The sequence below is a fragment of the Schistosoma mansoni genome, chromosome 2 (assembly GCF_000237925.1).
Source record: "Schistosoma mansoni strain Puerto Rico chromosome 2, complete genome".
NCBI lineage: Eukaryota > Metazoa > Platyhelminthes > Trematoda > Strigeidida > Schistosomatidae > Schistosoma > Schistosoma mansoni.
In genome coordinates, this window is record NC_031496.1 from 10035089 (window position 1) to 10059242 (window position 24154).

Below are 24154 nucleotides of genomic sequence, written 5' to 3' on the forward strand. Positions count from 1 at the left end.
TTAACTTTAATCAATCCACGAAATTGCATGACCATATTCCATTGTCTACGGTAACTGTCTCCATATCTAACATGGATTAGCTCCACTGGTCATGGTTTCTTACTAGAACTCCGAGAATTTCTTATTGAAGCTAGTCACTAGTGAACACAAGATGGTCGCGCAATATTGTGGATTGGGTTAAGTCAGATATTATTACCGTCACTTGCCGGATTGATGGTCTAGAAGTTAAAAGTTTACGACCAAGACTGAAGGTTCTGGATTAGAATCCCATGTATGAGATTGTAGGCGCGAATTACTGAGGAGTTTCATACTAGGATGGAATGGCCGTCCAGTGTTTCTAGGTTTCCAATGGTGGTCTAAGATTGATTGATTCATGATCTCAATCAATGATACTTGCTTTCCTTTTAAGTGGCTATTAAAGATGCGAACAAATCTAAAATGGTAAACACTTTTTAAAAAGATATTTGAAATTATTGTGATTATCACTGTGACAATTTATTTGTATAAGAAGAACTCAAATTAAGGCCTTTACATTAAGTCGATTAATGAAAAAAGCTTAATATGATTATAAATAGTAAGGTGATAATCTGAATGAAGTTTAAATTATATAAAAATGGTTTTACTTAAGCTTACGAATGAAAAAAATACTCTGTGAATGACTGAAAAATAAAAACTTACGTTGGTTTATTTAGTCCGTGACTAAAGCGGTAGAATTTATAACTTACGTCTTATCTGGTTTAATGCTCTTTAGCTGAATGTACCTGCATCCCAACACTGATATCCATAATAAGACCTTAATTCAAGACATTTTTTTAAATTTTAACCATCCAGTGAACTAATAAGTTCGGATAGCCATCAACATGATCAACTGATATGAAGTTGTCAGTAAGTGTTTGTAATTTACTAGTTGTTCATATTCAACATTGTATTTTGCTCATTAAGTTAGTTCATTTGTAGAGATTAACTTGACTTGGAGATTGAAACCACATAGCTATGTATATTCCCCATAACATACAATATCGATAATTTCCCAAATAATATGAGTTCATGACAAAAAAAATTACTGTTGTATTCTTGACTTTGTTAATTTCATAAATTACTACTTCACTTATCAAAATTCAAAAAATAGTCTAAAATCCAATTACATAGTTTTTATTTCATAATTTAACTCTTGGTAATAAATATCTCAAAATTATGTAAATCACCTTGGTAACTATATTACATTATCAAAAGGGGTTTTTGTGAAAATTTTAGTAATTTAGTGGTCGAATTTATGAGTCAATTAAAGCTAGACCACCATGGTCTAGAGGTTAAGTGTTTGCACGTGAGACCTATAGGTCCTCGATTTGAATCGTGCTTGCAGTATCGTGGATGCTCACTGTTGAGAAGTCCCATACTAGAACAAAACTGCCATTCAATGCTTCCAGGTTTTCCATGATGATCTAACTCATGAATTCAACCATTATATTACAATGATTATTCTATCCCATATACCTTATTTTTTTAAAAAAACTTTTGATTTTAGCACCAAAAGATTTACGACTACGTAAACAATCCCGTTTAAATTCAAATCCTATACGTTACAATAAACATAAATTAAAACAATCTTGTCTTAAAAAAGAGAATAATAAAAATACTATTGAATTTTCAACAATTCATAATAACCTTTATAGTAATATAAATAGTTCTGTATCAAATTGTAAGATTCCTTCGGATATTCATTTAAGAAATCATTTTGATTATAAAAGCTTGAGTCTATCGAATTCATCATCACCATCGAATAATAATGATAATAGTGGTAATCATGTATTTAACTCAACATATAATTCACTATTATCAAATCCTTATATGAAACAACAACCATATCCTATATTTCCACTTAACAACAATACTACTGAAATGATATCAGATCATTTAATCAATTCAGCTAATTCACAAAATAATCATTTCAATCAAATTCTTTCACAAACACAATTATCATCACAATTTCATCAATACTGGCTTCAAATGATCAATACACCCATATTATCATCAGGTGCTACAACTTCAACGACGACGACAACATCAACAACACCTTCATTTACCATGACTACACAAGATATAACACCATTACAAATGACACAATCATTAACACCATCAAAAATGTTACCATTGAATTTCATTTCAAATGAATTACAAACTTTAAGTTCATTATTTTATCAAACTATTAAACAATTACAAATGAATCATAATTTACCTGTAAATATTTCTTTATTAAATCATATTTATACAACAATATACAATGAAAATATAACATCATTACATAATCAAAATCATACTACTACTACTACTAATACTACTAGTAGTAGTAGTACTACTACTACTAATACCATTGTCAGTAGTGATAATACTTATCAAATGAATAGAAATCATGAACATAATGGATCTGATCAACAAATTGGAATAAATCAATTAAAATTAAAAAATAAATCAATAAAATTGAATAAATTATCACCATCCATGAAAAATAATGTAAATTTACATGTTACTGAACATCATAATGATCCTAATAATAACAAGAGAAGAAAATATTCCAACAAAGAAGAGGATAATCCTAATGATGGTAAAATAATGAATGGAAATAATCAATTAAAAGTTGATGTAACTAACTGTTATGATAATGATGATGGTGATGATGTCGACGATGATGATGAGGATGATGACAACAATGATGATGATGATGATGTTATTGTTGACGATGAAGAAATTATATTAGATCCTAAACAGAATCCTGAAAATATTCCAATGAATATTTTTAAATGTAATTTATGTAACAAATATTTTGTTACTGCACATGGTTTAGAAGTACATGTTAGAAGGTTAGTCATTGATAAGATTTTTATGAATTGATGTTTAAATCTTTCCCTAGCATATTTAGATCATTCAAACTGATAACCATATTACAATAGAGAGTTATTAGTACTAAAGGATTAGAAAAACACAGTCAACTGTAAATATCTCAGTCCAGCAGAATGTCAGTTACTCCCCGAATAATTCATTAGTAATATCTTAAACCTCGAAGCTGGATGATGTGGATTCAATTTCGGCCTTATTATTAGCTTCTTGATGATAACAGATACACCTTACTTATCAGTAGCAACTAGTATGAAAAATGACCCAATTAAATTTCCTGAAGACTAATTCTAACCAGCTAACGCTTATGAAATAGTCCAATTAATTATCAAGTATAGAGTTTATATACTTAGATTTAAGTTAAAAGTTTCTTATAAACCAGTGTAAATCATAATATCCAACTATATAAACTGAAGTAGGTTTTACTCAAAAGTAATGACATTTGATTAATAATAAATATGGCTAAACTGGTCCACCAGGCATCTCGAATCTTTGTATTCATAGGATTTTGTACATGTCTACAGTCTCATAGAATATACACTCAGTAGAATTGTATCATTCGAAAACTCTCAAAGAAGTTGTATCGTATTTGAAAGTATATTACTAAACTGGTATATCTAACATTTGGTATTCAGTGACTGCATTAATCAAAACATTCATAAAAGTTGAAGTCATTTAATCAGAATTACATTACCCAATTCTAGAAAAAATCTAGTGATTTGTAAAAGATAGTAAAATATGGGATTTCCGTTTAAATTCTTGTTAAATAACTAATCAGTTCGTCATGACAAAAACTAGAAGTAATAGAACTTTTAAATTAAGTTAAAAGAGTCTTGTGGGGACTTTCTTAATCTGTAAATCAGTCTGTGAAGAATATAACAAACAAATTCACTGATTCTCAACAAAACTTTTCCTGAAGTTCTGTTTCAAAAGTGTAACCGATGGAGTACAGATTTGTTGAGAGTTGAATCGTTTTCACCGATAGGATTAAATAATCGTTGCAGTATATAACAATTTATTTGTAGCAGGAATTATGCCGTTGATGTCACTTCAGTATTTTCAATGGTTAGGTGGTCACCATGAAAACTTAAAGTCCTGGGTTTGATCCGTGGTGGATAATTGGTGAGTACTGTTGAGGAATCTCAGACTAGGACGAAGCAGCCATCCAGTGCTCTCTGGTTTTCAATGGTACCTTAATGAAAATCATTCTGTGATCAGCCTGTAGCCAACAAAACTTTTAAATTATTTGAAGGATAAAATAACAATAAAACAAAAGTTTAATAATAATAAGTGTTAAATTCATTTTTTAGAACTATGCTTAGTTTGACCAAACCTCAGTTTTTTAGGCATAAGACTACTTCAGTGAAAGTTATAAGTAAGACATTTAACATAACTGATACAAGTGGTTATTCTTTTAATTTTATGTATTGACTTTAACAATGATTCTTTCTTCTTGTACTCATCATTTACTTCTTTTCTTACTTTCATTTGATCAAACAGAGCACATAATAATGGTAAACGTCCATTTGAATGTCAGTTATGTCAGAAAACATTTGGTCATGCTACAAGTTTATATCAACATGAAAGTGTACATTGTCAAGATAGACAATTTCAATGTTCTCAATGTGGTAAAACATTTAAACGTTCATCTACATTAAGTACACATTTATTAATACATAGTGATACACGTCCTTATCCATGCCAATATTGTGGTAAACGTTTTCATCAAAAATCTGATATGAAAAAGCATACTTATACACATACTGGTAAGTAAATAATATTTTAATACTGTGTACTTGCAAAATACCCTTCATATATAATTATATTACTCTTACCACAATATATAGAATCAATGATGTACACTGAATTGCCTTCATGTTAAATTTCATTTGAACTAATTCTAATCGAAAACGTGACTGAACAAAGATGTCCACATTAAATTGTATTCATTGAAATAATAAATGCTTTTAAAAGGATTTTCAGGTTTATTCATAAGAAATCCTTTCACATTATAAATTACGAGCTAATCTTAGCTAGACAACCATTGAAAAGGTGACAGCACTGGATGGTGGGATTTTTCAGTGGTGCGGTGCTCATCTACGACCCCCCAAACATGAATCATACCCAATATCTGTCTTGCTTGCGAATGTTTAACCCACACACCACTGAGCTGATATCTATCGGAGTTATTATCTAATTTCAACAAGTTCATGATATTAAGCAATCCTTCATCCCTTTCATGTAATGAATAACTGTCGCACACCGGACACAGATTGGACTACATTTCTCACTAAAACTCTAGGAGATATCTTGAATATGACCACTAGTGAGCACATGATTATTATTAGTAGTAAAGAAGAGTTGTGGAGGTTGTAGTACTTTAACAGTTTAAATCACGAAATAGTCTTAGCTAAGAATTCCCGTACTAGTATGAAATGACCATCCAGTGTTTCCACATTTCCAATGTTAGTCTAGCTACTACCAGTTTATGATTTAAACTATGAAAATTCCACTATCTTCACAAATCCTCTATACTAACAAATCTTTAGTTAAAAGTTTGTTTATGAGGAACAAAAATTTAAGGATACTTAACAGATACTAAGGATCATTCCTTAAAACAAACAGAAATACCTTAATTTTAAGTGAATACTTTATTATTTAAACAACGAAATCTTAATCAAATGACTATAAATTTGATCAACTTATAATAGTAACTGTCTTAAAGTTCATTTAAAACACTTTCAAAGTTGTATGGAAAGATGATCTACAGTCTTTTATGGTTTACAAGCAAAGATGGATAGTGGCTAGCAGTGGAATCCAGGATGCGCGTTTCGTCCTCATTTGGACTCGTCGGCTGGATGTACCCACATCTCAAAATTGATGTTCACTCTGGGACTCGTACCCAGTACCTTTCGCTTCAAACGCCATCGCGTTCTTCACGCGCGTCCTGGATTCCACTGCTAGCCACTATCCATCTTTGCTTATAATGCTTGTGAATTAAGACAATATCGAGACAATACGCAAAGTATGCTCATATGCCAATAATAGACTGGACCAGTTGCAGTCCTAACACATCAATGGGAAGATTCAAACAAACAATACTAAGTGAAGCTAGACTACCAAGGAAAACCTGGAAGCACTGGACGGCCGTTTCGTCCTATTGTGGATTGGTTGGAGTTAGACATAAACACCATCGGATGCCGGCCAGCTCAGTGATCTATCGGCCAAGTGCTCGCGCGCGAGACTGGTAGGTCCTGGGTTTGAATCTCGTGAGGCGAGGTCGTGGATGCACACTTCTGAGGAGTCCCACAATGGGACGAGACGGCCGTTTAGTGATCCCAGGTTTTCCATAGTGGTCTAGCTTCAATTGACTCATGATCTGAACTCTAGATAACTACTAAAATCTCCACAAAACCCCTTCTGATAATTATACTAAGTGAATATTAAAAGAAAAATTATTAAATATTTTTCTTGGATAAAAATCATCGAATTTTTTTTGTGTTTTTTTTGGTTTTAAATTTAGGTGAAAAACCTTATATTTGTTTACAATGTGGTAAAGCATTTAGTCAATCATCTAATTTAATTACACATTCACGTAAACATACTGGTTTTAAACCATTCTCTTGTTTTCATTGTTTACGTGCATTTCAACGTAAAGTTGATTTAAGACGTCATATTGAAACACAACATGGTACAATAGATTTATATAAAAAAAATTATACATTAGATAATGCAGACAATAGAAAACAATCATCTCTATTACATTATGATAATAAAATAACATTGAATTCATCATCATCTTCTTCTCTTTCACCTTTACCAAATATTCTATCAAGTCCTAAATCAATTCAATTACATAATTATTCAAATTCATCTGATCTAATGGATTCATTTCATCATTTTAATGGTTTAGATTTATCTACAACAACCAATACTACTAACAACACTACTACTAATAATAATGGTACTGACAATGATAATAATAATGATTACCATGACTGTGATACAATAAATCCTAAAAATTATACTTTATCTAGTCCAAACAATATCCATGGTAATAATGATGAAAAATTATTACCTTATTCAGTAGAGAATTTACTTAGTTCATTAACATAGCTTAATTTAAAATAGAGACAATCTAATAGCAATAATAAATAACAATTATATCACAATGATACAATAAAATCCCCAGCTTATTTGCCCCCCCCCTTTCTCTCCATCTTTCTCTTTTATTTGAAAAAAATGGATCTACACATTTGATCATCATCACCACCACCATCACCATCCCGATCAATATCATTATGTTGTATACATGAAATGTTTAATTTTGTTTTCTTTTTTTTTTGTAACTCCTAATTTTTTTTCATTTCATTCAACGAATTGGATCTTTTCTTTACTTCTCTTTTCTCTCTTTTTTTGTTGTTTTTGTTTTGATTTTATGAAAGTTGTAAAGAATGGATGATTAAAACTTTATAGAAATATAGAAATTTCCAAATCAACACATATATATCTATTTCATAATTATCTTCTATTGTTGTCTATTCTAGAATAAGAGAAAGAAAGAATACACATTAACTTTATAGGTTACATTGTACAGTCATTTTCATTAAATTATTGTTATTAATCCAAATATTTGTTTGTTTGTTTGCTTTTTTCTTCATGTATGGATCAATTTAACTGTCTATGGGTGATCTTAATGTATCGAATTCAATTGAAGACTTAAAAATCTCATGTTCAATTCTATACAGAGTTATAGATTTAAGAGGTATTAGGTTCTTTATGTTAGATGATGTGATTGTAAAACTTTGACAGGATTTTATCGATATTACCTTAAATTCTACTGGAAATACCAGCTGTATAAACTTTATAGATGTGGCTTGTCGATGAGTGTTAACTATCACCAAGTCTAGATCAAATGTTTTCAGAGAATCTTTTTCAAATACTTAAACTCAAGATCAAGCGTATAGATTCATTTAGATTAATGATGACAAACAAGAAACTAGAATTCAATCATTGCTGAGCATTAGGTAACATGATGGTGATTATTATTGAGCATCAAAGTGATTATTAATAATTATTAGACGTTCACACTGCGATTTTTTCTAAACCGATTTATGCAATCATCATACTTACTTACTTAGGCTTGTTACTCCCAATGAAGCACAGGAAAACGACCAGCATTCTCCAACCCACTCTGTCCTCGTCCTTCCTTTCTACTTCTATCCAACTTTTGTTCATTCTTCTGATGTCTGTCTCCATTTCGCGGCGTCATGTGTTCTTTGGTCTTCCTCTTCTCCTTTGGCCTCCAGGATTCCATGTGAAGGCTTGCTCAGTGACGCAGTTGGGTGATTTCTTCAATGTGTGTCCTATCCACTTCCAGCTCTTCTTCCTGATTTCTTCCTACGCTGGAATCTGGTTTGTTCTCTCCTACAATACCTTGTTGCTGATAGTGTCTGGCCAACAGATCCGAAGTATCTTGCGTAGACAGCTGTTAATAAACACCTGTATCTTCTGGATGGTGGCCTTCGTAGTTTTCCACGTCTCCGTCCCATACAGTAGAACTATCTTGACACTCGTACTGAAAATTCTGGTTTTGGTGTTGGTTGACAATTGTTTTGAGTTCCAGATGTTCTTCAGTTGTAAATATGCTGCTCTTGCTTTGCCGATCTGCGTCTTCACATCTGCATCAGATCCACCGTGTTCATCGATGATGCTGCCCAGATATGTAAAGGTTTCAACATCCTCCAAAGCTTCTCCGTCAAGTGTGATTTGATTGATGCATGCTGTGTTGTGTCGGAGAATCTTGCTTTTCCCTTTGTTTATATTGAGACCTACTGATGTTGAGGCTGCTGCTACACTACAATCATCATAACTTAAATCATAATGTTTTGGATCATCCCGTTGTTGATATTTTGATTGAATTTTGATCAATCTTGTTTGGAATTTGATCAAAATTCAGTCAGAATATCAACAACTGGATAGAACAAACCATTATAGATTAAACTGATGTTTATACTCGTTGCACAAATAGTTGACCTTCCGAACTTAGTAGCTAAATAGATAATGCATTATTGTTTAAAATGAATGGTGCTGGGTTTGAATATAGGAGTAAATATCTACTCTGGAACTCAGATGGACCTAGCTGACAAGTCTCAAATAGAACGAAACGTGTGTCCTAGATTTCACTCCTAACTACATTCAATTTATTTTATATAAATCATCACAACTATTTTACTTAAATTAAACTTATAATAAAATTTCAAATAATTGAGCATGTCACGAAGAAACTGATCTGTCTTTAGCTAAATGTTCTTAAAAAAGGTGATGGGTTTCAGGAGCTAATGCTGAACACTTAAGTCACTATGCTAACGTAAGCATGAGATAAATACGCTACCAGGACTTTTAAGCATTGAGTTAAAATAACATCCCTTATAAATATTAACCAGCACTTATTACTTCTGAAATTTTCTACGATATGAACAAAAGAAAAAAATTATACACAAATTATTTTTATATGGTATTCATCACAAACGGTAATCAATTACGTTTTCGATGAAAACCAAGAATCACTAGAGAACTGTATAAAGTTTATTAGTAGCTCACAACTATGATCCTAATGTGGATGGAATCTAAAACCTTCAGGTTTTACAGTATGTCCAATCTTTAAATTAATCCATTACAAATCATCAGTCCATAGTTTTTAACTTCGGTCAACTATATATATTCAATACTGCCGGTGATCAATTTCATACTCCTGAAATAGCTGAATTCTAACAGTCTTGTCCATGAAATAATTATTCAGTAGTCATCAAATATTAAAATCCTAGGTTCTATCACTATCAGAGTTATCAGTGTTTACCACTGATGAGTTCCCTACAACTATCATGTAATCCTTGGTTTTCATTGACATCCTAACTTTGGCATGCTATTGTAGATAACATCTAAAACTTTAACTAATCTTCATCAAATATTTCAATAATAAATCATTCTTATTTACATTAACAACTTTTACATAAACCTCTGATTCTGTTGTGATGGTGTATAGGTGAACAACAACTAATGAAATGCAATCATTTTCAACTTAATTAAATTTCACAGATTTGTATTAAATTTCAAATTCAACTTTGATTATTTATCTGTTTATCGGTCAGTTGGTTGCTTTTCTTTGGGGGGGGGCGGGAGTTTTTAGTTTTCATATTCCACTGTTGCTCATTAACAAATCACATTTATCCAACCTATTCGAAAAAAAGAAAAGTATACTTTCATAATTTATTTTCCCTATTTATAAAGAAGAATAAATGAAAAGAGAGAAGTCTTTACCTTTGAAATCTTACTGTTTTGTGTTATTTGATGAAAAAAAGAAAAGAAAGATGAAGATTTTGTTTTACTTTGTCTATCAGTACAGATGAAGTTTCTCTTGTTTCATTTCTCCTTACTTTGAACTATTTAACCCCCAAGGGGAATATTTAAAAGTAAGAATAAGTAGATAGTTTGTGTAGTCCATTTAAGACATAGATATATAGATATATATTTGATAACAATCTTGACACTTCAACACCAATCACCCTCTTTTGTTTCCAAAAGCGTTTATCACTGTATATCTTTCTTAATGTAAATGTAATAAACTGTTTGAAGATTTTATAAAATGAGAATTTCAAAGAAACGAATTCTAGAAAAGTACTTACATTAAAAGAAACTACATTGGATTTAATGTAATAAAAACACAGGTTTCTTTGAGTGATAAAGTGTTAATTTATACTTGATTGATGAATAGATGTTCAGTTGGATTTCAACTAATCAGTGTTAAACCACCACTGAAAACCTGGAAGCATTGGATGGCCGTTTCGTTCTAGTATGAGACTCTTCAGAAGTGTGCACCCACGATTCCGCATATGGGACCACTGGAGTCCAATAGTCCAATACGTATTAGGTAGAGACTGGTATCTACCTCAGAAAATGGATGAATGGTTGCACAACCATTCATGGATGGATTGAAGTTATACATTGACACTATTGGATGCCGGCTCAGTGGTCTAGAGGATTTACTTGAATCTCAGAGTTGATGTTATCTTCATCCTAACCCAGAGTGAACATCAACTGTGAGATGCAGGTACATCCAGCTGACGAGTTCCAAATGAAACGCGCGTCCTGGATTCCAATGTTAGCCACTATCCATCTTTGCTTATAATGCTTGTGAATTAAGGCTATATCGAGGCAATACTCACAGTATGCACATATGGTCAATAATAGACTCACCAGTTGCAATCCTAAACATCATTGGGAAGATTCAAACAAACAATACTAAGTGAATTCATCTATTCTAATTATAATAAAATAAAAAGTAAGTTATCAAAATCACTTTAAGAGAAAGGGTTTTTAATAATAATAGTAATCAATTCCAGTGGAATATTACAGACGAAATATGAATGATCTTGTTAGATCATTTTCGAGAAAACAAAAAAGTACGTCTGTAAATTATTTTTAATTTTTTTAAAATTTAAATCTTTATCATGTTGAGGAAAGTAAGTCTAGTGAATATCTAATGTGATGACAGGTTTATGAAGATTATTTCATAATTAAATTGGAAAGGTACACCGATGATTTTACACTTAACGAACTGACCATAAAATCTCAAGGTACTGGTTTTCATTATAAATGAAACTATCGGTGGATAATGATGAATAGTAAGAGTGGAAGAGTAAATTATAGTAAAAAAATGTGTAGTGCTCCTTTGTTTTCAATTAATTTTCAGCTGATATTTTGTAATGAAACATCTAAGAACTTTTTTTGTAAAAATATATAAACAGGGCCAACTACTACCTCACTACTATATATATATCAACAAAATAAAATGAATGAATAGTTTCATTGATATATAACTGTTTTAAAAAGGATAGTGCAAAACTCAATTTTCATGGTGTTATTTGTTGAGGTTTAGGATTTCCCATTGTTTTTACTCAAAGTTGAAATGTGTCAAACAATGGAATTCAGAATGTACGTTTCCTTGAATTGAACTTCAGTGGAAATCTTGTAAGTAAATGTCACCACTGAATCAATCTGGATCGAGTTGTCTAAAGAATAACCCATAAGCGTTTGAAACTGTAGACAATGTATTAAAGTTTCTGCGTAAACATCAACACTGGAATTTAGATACATCTAATTCTAAATCAAGTGAGTAGTGTAACATAAATTTCACAAACTATCATAAACCAAATTTTCTATTAAGAACTCTCTTTTTGTTATTTTAAAAAAAGTATTGATATATATATATATATTTGGAATGGTATAAAACTTTTTAAGTAGAATCATTTAAATGAGAAACATTCATATTTTATCTAACAAAATTAGCACTCAAATTCATTTTGTATTGTTTGTTTGAATCTTTCCATTGATGTTTAGGACTGCAACTGATCAGTCTCTTATTGGTAAATTCAGCTGACGAGTCCCAGATGGGACGAAACGTACGTCCTGGATTCCACTGCTAGCCACCAACCATCTTTACTTATAATATTAGCCCTTTATTTCAATACAAGCATTTATTTAGAATGATAGGGAATCTTTAACATTCAAACTATACATCATTGAATACCGAACATTATTCATTTACACGTCAACTTTTCTCCATAATATAGAGGTTCTCTAACGAAGAAATAAAACTACATTACTTTTTCTATTGACTTTAATTTTGTTCTTTAATCAATAGGTAAAGAAAAAAGTTTTGTACTGTTTTTAATTTTCACTCTAATTTATAACCTTAGATACTATGACATAATATAACATTCTATATACATATAGATGTTAGTGTAAATGGATGTACGTGATAGATTTGTGTGTACATATTGATAAATATGAAGTTACGCTTCTCTATGTATGTGTGTGTGTGAATGAAATAGAAAAGAAAGCAAAGTATTAAGAATCTATTACTGAGCAACAATAATGAAATGGGAAGTAAAAAGAAAAAAACAACGAAGAACAAAGCAGAAAACACTGAAGAAGAAGAAGAAGAAGAAGAAAAGTAACTTCTTCACAAATATCAGTAATATCCATCTGTTCATTTTTCCCACCGAAAAAATAATAAAAAACAAAGTACAAACAAAGAATATATTTTAAATAGAAAGTCAACTATCTTACTGAAAAAGAATATAAGTATATTATAAGTAATATATATTTATATTTATATTATCATTTCATGTTTTACTGTAATGATACTAATATAGAAATATAGTATTAACGGTAATATACAAATACAATTACACATACATAAAATGTTAGAACACACATACACATACATATATGCATAACCTTTTGTTTTTTTTTCATTATAACCTCCATTTTATTCTCCAACTCTCTGGGATATTCTGATTAAGTTTTGTGTCTATGCGATTATTCTAAAATAAAATATTCTAATCGGTACTGATACCTATTCTGTAGAAAGAAAAGAAAAGTGGAATGTTCAATAGTTAGTTGTTTAGAAGAGTAAATGGAAAGTTAAAGAAATTGGATTGGATGTTTTAGAGGTAATTTTGATGAATATATATATATATCATTTTGTCTCCACCCTCACAGTTACGCATGGGTTCGTGTCTATGTATACTCATATTCAAATGAGAATTCATTAATAGCATCATGTGTATGTAATCATAGCAACCAATAGTTGATTTCATAGCCTAAATATTTACTTCAATAGAATTTCAATCTAGAACAAACCTTAAGAATATATATTATAATTTTTTTTTTAAATTTAAATAGAAACCTAAGTAAGGGTATAATTGTTTTTTTTTCAACCAGGGAAAAAAACTTATTTTTTCTTTTATTAAAAAAATAAAAAAATTGTTTTATTTAAAGTATTATTATTATTGTTATTATGAGTTAATCTATTCTTTTTATTCTTGAATATTGAACAAGTGGAGGGAAATAATCACATGGCAGAAAAAGTTTTTATATTTGCAAATATATGTATATAGTGTGTGTGTGTGTGGGTGGGTGGTTGAGAGTGAGCTTAAGTGATTCCATATGCACGTGCTTCAAATTTTGACTTAAAAATTGACAAAAGCAACTACAAATTTGTTACTATGATATTTAGTAAATAAATGAGTATAAGGAAAGTTTGAATTGTTCTTTTTTTGTTTAGTGATGTTGCTACTGTTGTCGTTACATGAAGAATTAACTGTATAATATCTTATGAATATTAAATCATACAAAAGACTATTATTCATATATGAACTTGTGCAGATAGTAGAATCTGACAGTTTTCATAAGGGACTAACTTCATCTACTCAATAGTAATTAATTTAAAAAGGTTATTCCCAGATTTATAGTGATCAATCAAGTTCAAGTAAGTCTGGTATGAAACAGTTACTCATCACAGATATTTTAAGATAGTCATTCAGAATCATTGTTTGATGCCGACTAAATAGCTTACTGTTTAAGTACTCACTATGAGAGTCAACAGTTTTGTGTTCTCCGCTTATGGGATTGCGGATGCACACTGATGAGGAATTCCATATTAAGACGAAGTAACTATACAATACTTCCTAATTTTCAGTGGTTATCTAGCTAAAATCAGTCCGTGATGTGAACCGTAACAAGTAAATTAGTTATCATCATGAAAATAATTTTCACCAAGCACTGATTTTGGCTGATAAATCACTGACTGGAGTTGAACTACTGAACTAATTAAATATCACGTCAGTGAACTTTATGAAAGAAACTTGAATTCTTAGATTTAATGTCATGTAAAGAATCTAGATGTCCATTCCTAAGGAATTTTACACTAGGAATAAAAAACTTATCTGAATGAGAAATAAATTTCATGGAATATAATTCTGTGAGTTTAGTATCGCACTTCGAGAACTTACTAAGCTCTGACAACGTTATAGGGAGATTTCAAAGCATTTAGTTAATTTTTAGTAGTTAAATTCATGAGTCGATTAAAGTTACACCACCACGAAAAACCTGGTCAGCAGAGTCCATCCGTGTCTGTTGTAGAGGCAGTTACTCACTGAAGACAATAGTGGACGGTCTCGCAATTCCGTGGATTGGTTGAAGCTAGTTATTAACACCACTGGATGCTGACTCAGTGGTCTAGCGATTAAGCGTTCGCGAGTGACACCAAAGGTCCTGGGTTCGAATCCAGCATGCAGAATAGTGGATGAGCACTAATGAGGAGTCCCATACTAGGACGAAACGGCCGTTCGGTGCTTCCAGATTTCCCATGATCGTTCAGTTTTAATTGACTCATGAACTCAACTATTAGAAATTACTACAATATTCACGAAATCCCATTCTGATTTAATTAATCCTTAATAATTTATAATAGTCCTTCAATTAAAATCAGTTTACAATAAAAATTCACATTACAATATTAAAAATGAAGTATTCTCTATAAATCACGTTATTTAAAAATAAGTTTTAAATTTCAAATACTATGTGGTATTTTGAAAAACGATCAAATCCATTACTGAACCTACCAGATCTGCTACAAATAACGTTCTATTATTTTTGCTTGATTTCTTATTTTTAATTATTGGATAAGTAAACACGAAAAAAAAAATTACTTCATAAAGCTGTTATCAGATTTAAAATATCAGTATAAGATTGTGGAGATTATTATATTTTTGATTGAGATCACGAATTGATCAATGTTAGATCATCATTGAAAGCCTGGAGGCACCGGACGGCCATTTCGTTCTAGTATGGGACTCCTCAGAAGTGAGCATCCACAATCTCACACACAGGGCTCGAACTCAGGGCCTTCGGCGTCACGTGCTAACGCTTAGCCTCTAGACCACTGAGCCGGCATTCAATAGTGTTAATAACTAACTTCAACCAATACACGAAATTGAGCGACCACACTCCATTGTGTAGGGTAGATATTTGTCTCTACCTGACATGGATTAGCTCCCTTGGTCACGGCTTCTCACTAGAACTCAGAGAATTTCCTCACAAAGCTAGTCACTAGTGAGCACATGTTAATTATCATTATGGAGTTGTGGTCTGGAGATTAAGCATTCGCTCACGAGACTGAAGGTCCTGGGTTTCGAATCACATGTGGGCAATCGTGAATGCGCACTGATGAGGAGTCCCATACTAGAACGAAACGGCCGTCTAATGTTTCCAAGCTTTCAATGGTACTTTAACATTGGTCAATTTATGATCTCATTCAAAAAATGATTTAAAATAGACTGTAGACCATCAAAGTTGATGATCTATGTCGAATGATTGGAGACCTACTCGAGTTAGACGGGAACGGTATAACGAACAAGCTAACTTCAAAGTCACACCTCGCGATTAGCACCTCACGTGGATTATCCCCCATCGACGTATCAGTGGACCATGGATGCTCTAAAGACTGTACAACACAAAAGACGTTATTACAGTAATATATTAGTTAAAGTAGATACAAGCGAAAGTAGAACCACTGCCACATGGGTCAGTCCATGGCGTATGATTAACGGATGCGAGTTAATTGTCCTTGACCTCGACAGGGATCGAGAACAAACATGATAATCATAATAATTCTTCATTTTAAACAACATGTGTATTTTCATAGTTAATATCGTTTTTTTCTTCTTCTCTTCATTATTTTCCACAAAAAATACCAATCAAATTTTTAGTTACTTATTTACACCTACATATTTTTTAAAAATATTTAAAATTTAATCTTATTTTTTGGTTTCTTATAAGATTGTAGGTATATTTATTTTAAATTTAGAGTAATTAATCTACGATCACGCCTCGCGAGATTCCAACCCAGGACCTATCGGTCTCGCACACGAACGCTTAACCACTAGACCACTGTGCCGGCATCCAACGGTGTTAATGTTTAACTTCAACCGATCGACGAAATTCATCAACCATTCACCAATATCTTCAGTGAGTTACTATCTCAAAACAGACCTGCTTGGACTCCACTTGTCATGGCTTCTCACTAGAACTCCAGTAAATATTTCTTGAAGCCAGTCACTAGTGAGCATATAACGGAACTGAATAAACTAGAACAATTAAAATTATCATATTAATTATCCATTTTAAACAACATGTGCATTCTCATAGTTAATTTTTTTCTTCTTCTCTTCATTATTTTTCACAAGAAAAAACCAATCAAAATTTTAGTTACTTATTTACACCTACATTTATTTTTAATATTCCCCCTCCCCCCCCCCAAAAAAAATAATAATCTAAATTTCATTGAAAATTTAACCCTATTTTTGTTTTGTTTTCTTATAAGATTGTAGATATATTTATTTTAAATTTAGGGTAATTAATTATATTTTCTTAAAAAAAAAAATAGGATTTTAACTTTTAAAAGAATATTGAATTAAATTGGAAGTTAGATTTTTTTGTTCTCAAGAAAAATGAAAGGAATCTATTTCATCAATTGACATGGGATCTAAAACAGTTGTTATTGTCAGTGTTTCTAGTTAATGTTTTTTCCTCTTTTTTTTTACAATTAGATAGTGAAATTATCATAAATATATTGAATTTATGCTTGGATTATTAGAGAAAGGATAATATAGTAAAGAGAATAGAGCAATTGATAGTTTGTTATTTTTTTATATAAAAACATTTATAGTTTTAAACAGTAGGTGGTATGAAAAAATTGACTAAAGTCTCAGTCGAACCAGATGTAGGAAAGGATATCACAGTTTAATATATATACATACTGCTTGGAATAAGCCGTTACCATCACCTCTCTCTCTCTTTCTCTACCATTTACTCATTGTATCATATAAACATAAACAAACACACTTAACACTAGTAACAATAATGATAATAGGATACTGTAAAAAATGAAAGTATAATATAGAAACAAAGCAGTTAATAATTCCGAAATAATTATGATAATCAACAGGTGCATTTGACATGAATTCAGTTTAGACCCTATTCTGAATGTACGATTGTGTGTGTGTGTATGTGTATGTATATACATATGTATATGTGTAAGAAAGGGGGTGATGATTAAAATATGCCAGTAAATATAGAAATGAATACTTTAATAATATACCAATAAATATAATAACTTTTGTTGTTCTGATCATGAGTACATATATATATATATGTACTTCAATTGTAGTTTTTAATTGTTTTCTGATTGAATAAAAGCAGTGGAAAGTTAAATATGAAATTTAAATGAATAGTTGAATGGATTAATAAATAAATAAACAAATGGAACGATAAGTAATAAAAAGAAGAATAGGGAAAAAAAGTAGCACAAAGATTGAGAATCTACGTTATTTTTCCCATGTATTTTCATGATTGATAAAGCTCACTTGCGATTAATGAACAGATACAAGAGTTATTAACTTTTTTTCTTTGTATTTTGTCTCTGACTACCCGTATGTTAAGCTTGAAGTAGTATATTTAGAGATTGTTTGAAAAATAACTAGATTTGATGATGAATAATCTGGTCAAGTATGATTGAACACATTGCCACCTAACAACTACACCATCATATCCAAATAAAGTGGAAGTGGATAAGTTTAAAAAAAATAATCACTAAGACTTATTTGAATCATTCATGTCAAATAGAAAAAAAGTTTTATGACAGTGAATAACATTTGATATCGTTGTTCAATTATTTCTCCTTTCAGATTTGTAAAATAGACTTGTTTGACATTTCACATTTCTTTTCAACAAAAAATTAAAAGTTGAGATCATGAGTCAATTGAAGCTAGACCATCATGGAAAACCTGGAAGCAATGGACGACCGTTTCGTCCTGTTGTGAAACTTCTCAGTAGTGCACAGCCACGATCCCGCCTCACGAGATTCGAACCCACGACCTATCCATTTCGCACGCGAGCGCTTAACCACTAGACCACTGAGCCGGTCGGTATCCAGCGGTGTTAATGTCTAACTTCAATCGATCCACGAAATTGAGCGACATATCCACCAATGTCTTCAGTGAGTTACTAACTCACAACAGACCTGCTTGGACTCCACTGGTCACAGCTTCTCCCAAGAACTCCATGAAATATCTCCTGAAGGCAGTCACTAGTGAGCATATGATCATAATTAGAAGGGTGTTTTGTGGAAATCGTGGATGCGCACTGCTGAGGAGTCCCACAATAGGACGAAACGGCCGTCCAGTGCTTCCGGGTTTTCCATAGTGGTCTAGCTTCAATCGACTCATGTTTTCAACCATACATTTACTAAAATCTCCACAAAACCTCCTTCTAAAAAATGGAAAGAACAAATATTTATGTATCCTTATTTGATGCTCGAATGAACTGAAACTAGTGTGATATATTTATGGAATAGCTGTTCTGTGTCAGGATCCCTTAACAAGATGAGGTAGCAAAATCTTCTTATCTATTTACCTGTTTATCTCTGAATTCATATATTTATCAGTAAAATTCGAGTATCTGGACACCACATATATGCCATTAAACATGTTTGCACATTTAAAGGATTTAAAGTCATGGAGTTCATCACCTATTTTTTTAATTTATGAGACTAGTGTACAAATGGATGATTATTAATATTTCGGCTCATTATTCTGATCAACGTACAAATAGTTAGTCAAGAATACTCCAGTTTTCTGAAAATTTCAAGTTTCCCACTGTTTTACAAACAAAAACGAACTAAACAGTGGAATGATATCAGTGACTAGTTAAAAGTTTTATGGCATACCTCAACTGAAAGTAATCCAACTCAACCTGTATGAAGTACTTCTCTATTTAATGTATGCTCAAACGTTGTCCGTAATGATATGTCATAATATTAATCGTATATCATGTAAAAGAAGTTTTCTTTTATACAAACAGCATTCACCAATAAGGCTCGTTATCGTCATCAATTACAATTGATCAATGAACTACCCGGATGAATGTTTCATGATTGTTCTAAAATTATTCAATAATCTTACAGTGTTTACACTAATCCTCTAGAATTTCTCTTTCGGATACTCCACCCTATTTATCTTTCCCCCACTCAAAAAAGAAATGTCATATTCCCTATAAAACCATTAAACTTAAAAAAAAACATTTCATCATATCAATCATTTAAGATAGAAAGAAAAGAGATACATTCTTATTATTAGAAACAAATGATTATCTTTCTATGACAAATAATCGAATAATAATAGTGATGATAATATAATAATTTTATTGGTCTCTTTCATATTATTCCCCCCTTTCTTTTCGATTCTTTCAAATAACAAAAAAACTGTTACATTTCCCCCCCCCTCAATAATCTGTATATTCATTCAATATAAAAAAATGGCATCTAATAGAAACCAACATGAAATAGTAATAATAATTTAGTTTATTTTTTTGTAGAAACATATTTTTTAAATAATTTTTATCAGTCATATAAACATGAACAAAGTTTTTCAAATCGGTCCCTTACACACACACGCACACACCATGCACACCCACCCAAACAAACACAAAAACACATAAAAATGAAGTCAAAAATGGTCAATAAAAATTTCTTTCTTTTGTTTTTGATTCATTCACTAACCAACTTTTTTTTATATCCTAAGGGAGAAATAAGAAAAATATCAAAAAAAATTATTCATTGAAAGATTTTTTTAAAATATTTTTCATACAAAATGATAATAATAATCATTTAAAGAGATTCACTTAATAACTGGGGTAAATTTTTTCTTTTCCTATTTCTTCGAAAATATATTTGGACTTTACTGGATAAAACAAAAAAAGGAATAAGCATAAAAATAGAGAAGTTAAATAAACAAAAAAAGAGGGATTATCTAATTTGTATCGATTTTTGTCATTCAAATCGATCATTTCTAAAAATAATATAGCGGTGTTGATGATGATGATGATGATGATGAGTTACGAATGATAATTAATGATTAGTAAACAAGATTGAATCAGGTGTATAATGATAAATGATTATGAAATAAAGGGGGGAGGAGAAACAAAAGATTGACTGAAATAATTTCGAGGGTGGGGTAGGATGGGGTGGAGTGGAGTTGGGCAATTTAATCAAATAAAATTAAGATGCTGGTTATCACAAGTTAAAAATATGGTATATATATTTCTTTATTTAATTCTGTTTTTAGATTGACATTGATGTGATACATATGTATACTTATGTAGATGATGAATGAATCAAATCGACGAATGTAAATAAATGATTACACGTGTATATATATTTGATTAAAGATGAAGAAACCCGTATCTTATTTTTGATCCATTTTAAAGATCAACTAAAATGAAAATGTTACTAGAATCATGAATGAAAATTTGTATCCATTTTTTTGTTTATCTTATTGGATTTGAATGATTTTCTTTAAAATATTAATTTATTAAAACGTTATAATTATATAATGCAGAAAATTACGTTACCTAGATCCTGAACAGGTTGTTATAATAATTGGATTACGTAATAGGTTTATCAAACAATAAGTTATGCATATTTATACAATAACGACAATTATTATGATTATTAATCTATCTAATCTGAAGGTTTTTATCCCCTTTCACTCTACTATTTCCTGATTCCTCTCTCCACCCACCACCCTAATATTTTGTTATTCACATGAAACATGTTTATCATATTGAATTCACTAAACTAAGAAGTAATTAATCAGTCAAATTTTCGTTTTTCTCTTTTTGGTTGAAATAAATTTCATTCCAAATGTGACCATCATCTTTTATCAAGATAAATTTTAAAAAAATGGATAGATGAATTTGATAGATATTACATGATAAACATATGTAATTGATGAATAAAATGTATCATTGAATGAAAGCTGAATTTCAACTGGAAATATTTATAAATTTAAATAGGGATTAGAAACATTTGAAAAATGTGAAGATGTATATATATATTTTTTAGAGTCGAGATCATGAGTCAATTGAAGCTAGACCACCATGGAAAACCTGGAAGCATTGGACAGTCGTTTCGTCCTATTGTGGGACTCCTTAGCAGTGCTCATCCACGATCCCGCCTCACGAGATTCGAACCCAGGACCTACCAGTCTCGTGCCAGAGCACTTAACCGATAGACCAGTGAGCCGGCATCCAATGGTGTTAATGTCTAACTTCAACCAATCCATGATGTTTGAGCAACCGTATTAGTTTGTATTGTAGATTAAAGGATATTATAAGACCATAGTAAATTAGTTACTATTGTTTACGTTTGTAGCAATACGTAACTATAATATCGTAAACACTGAAGTTACAATGTACAGATTTGATAGGAAGTATGATTCTATACTTTTTAAAGTTTACAACGAATTGATTACTGGATAGTGATCAATGTCATGTATGTTAGGCCATTCAGTTACCACCTCATACCTGAAGTCATCTAGACTAGTGGCCACATTGCAACTTGACTAATAGAATTCGACCTGTATCAAGAAAGAACTGACAAACATGACACTGACTACTACCCAGTGATTAATCAATTTTAAATACATGTCAGTCATGCTAGTCAGTCGCTACCCCGATAGCTCAGTGGTGACGTCTCTGACTGTAAAGCTTGTTGACACGGGATCGAATCCGTTAGAGAGAATCATTTGCCTGAAGATTACTGGTATACCTTGCTGGCACATGTCAACTTATGTCCAGGGCTTCTTGTTGACTACCTCTAACTATTACCTTACATTTTTTTCCAACAATTCAAAATTAATCACCTCTATGAAATAAAGCACTGAAGAACCAAAGAGAGTAGTTATAGAGTTGAGCTATGCAATATAAAATTGTGCTGTAAATTAAAAATAACTAAAAATAAGATATGAGTGATTCTAATTTCATGGCTGCTGACATCTATTAGTAAGATCCACTTAGCAGTTAAACGGAACTCGTACTCCAAAACATTCATCATCCATCATCAATAATAACTTAGTAATACTATAGGAATATACGTGGGCTAGAATCTAGGAAAATATTATACATGATTCCTCGTGAGTACATGATTTTCTTCTGACAACTTCAACAAACTGTCTATAGTAAATTTAATGTACCAAGTAGGAAATAAATAAGTTCTTCAGTATCTTCTTCTCAGGTGTGTTACTCATTTTAAACTGTACAGTCAATCAGATTGACTCTTGAACTGTTTCTTATCACATAATATCTCTAGTTAACTTCATTTGAAAGCTTCAAATCTTTTGACTTTGACTGTGTGATGAATGGTAATTTGAGTAGTGTTCTTGCCTCAATCTTGTTCCACCTACTGCAGTTTGAGTCAAGACTTATAGGAATAATGATAATGATTATAACTGGTTAACTTAGTATAAAAGTTTAACTTAACAATCAGTACATGTTTATGTACTCATTTATGAACGATATTTTAGTATGAGGGCTGGTTGAGTGTTCAATACCGAGTGCAATTTTCATAAAAGGTTTAATCCAATAGCCCAACTTTCAGTTTGTTTGTGTTTAAAACCCTACATGTTTGGCTGAGTTATACTAACATATCCATAGCAGACAAGTGAAAATCACTTTAGATGTTTGAAATGAAAGTTTTTTTTAAAAATGAATATTTCATTCCAATATACCGCAATCAACTGCTTGAATGAAAAAAAATGTAAAAACTCGCTGAATATAATACTTCACTAAAATACTGAGAATGTGAAAGATAACCTCAGCCATATTTCACTACCAGCTGTTTCTTTTTTTAAAAAAATCAACATATCACTAAGGTCAAAACATATTTACTTGTTAGTGTATGACTGATAATAGAATGATGATGATGATGGAAAATAAAGACACTTCTTTGAAGATAAAAAAAACCGTTAAAAGTAACATGTATTCTGTATGCAATAGATTTATTTGTATATGCAGACAAAAGAAAAAAATACAGTTTAATTTTTTCATAGTATATTGATAATTACAGTGATATTATTAAGTAAATAGGTAAATAGAAGTGACCAGTGGGGTTCAACCAGGTGTGTTTGTGAGATAGTAATTCATGGAAGATAATGGTGAATGGTTGCTCAATTCCGTGGATCGATTGAAGTTAGACATTAACACCGTTGGATGCCGGCTCAGTTGACTAGTGGTTAAGCGCTCGTGCGCGAGATTGATAGGTTCTGGGTTCAAATCTCACGAGACTCAGGATCGTGGATGCGTACTGCTGAGGAGTCACACAATAGGACGAAACAGCCGCCCAGTGCTTTCAGGTTTTCCATCGTGATTTAGCTTCAATCGACTCATGATCTCAACTATTAAAGTAGATTGATTAATTAATAATCTCTAATGTTATAAATCTGGTGAGCGGCCTATGCTCCTCAACGAGGGGTAACAGGCGTAAGTAAGTAATTCACTTGGTATTGTTTGTTTGGATCTT

At 31.3% G+C, this 24154-nt stretch overlaps 1 protein-coding gene across 1 annotated transcript in view; it reads left to right on the forward strand.

The window, feature by feature from the left end:
• The window catches only part of Smp_175410 (zinc-finger domain containing protein), a gene marked incomplete at both ends in the record, with an annotated part of 8708 nt that extends 1726 nt beyond the window's left edge, over positions 1–6982 (forward strand). Inside the window, 6 exons of the mRNA XM_018795626.1 lie at positions 1526–2238; positions 2767–2858; positions 4393–4658; positions 6416–6583; positions 6620–6799; positions 6930–6982. Coding sequence (XP_018649920.1) covers positions 1526–2238; positions 2767–2858; positions 4393–4658; positions 6416–6583; positions 6620–6799; positions 6930–6982 — 1472 coding nt within the window. The remainder of the gene's footprint in view (positions 1–1525; positions 2239–2766; positions 2859–4392; positions 4659–6415; positions 6584–6619; positions 6800–6929) is intronic.
• Positions 6983–24154: the final 17172 nt, after the last annotated feature.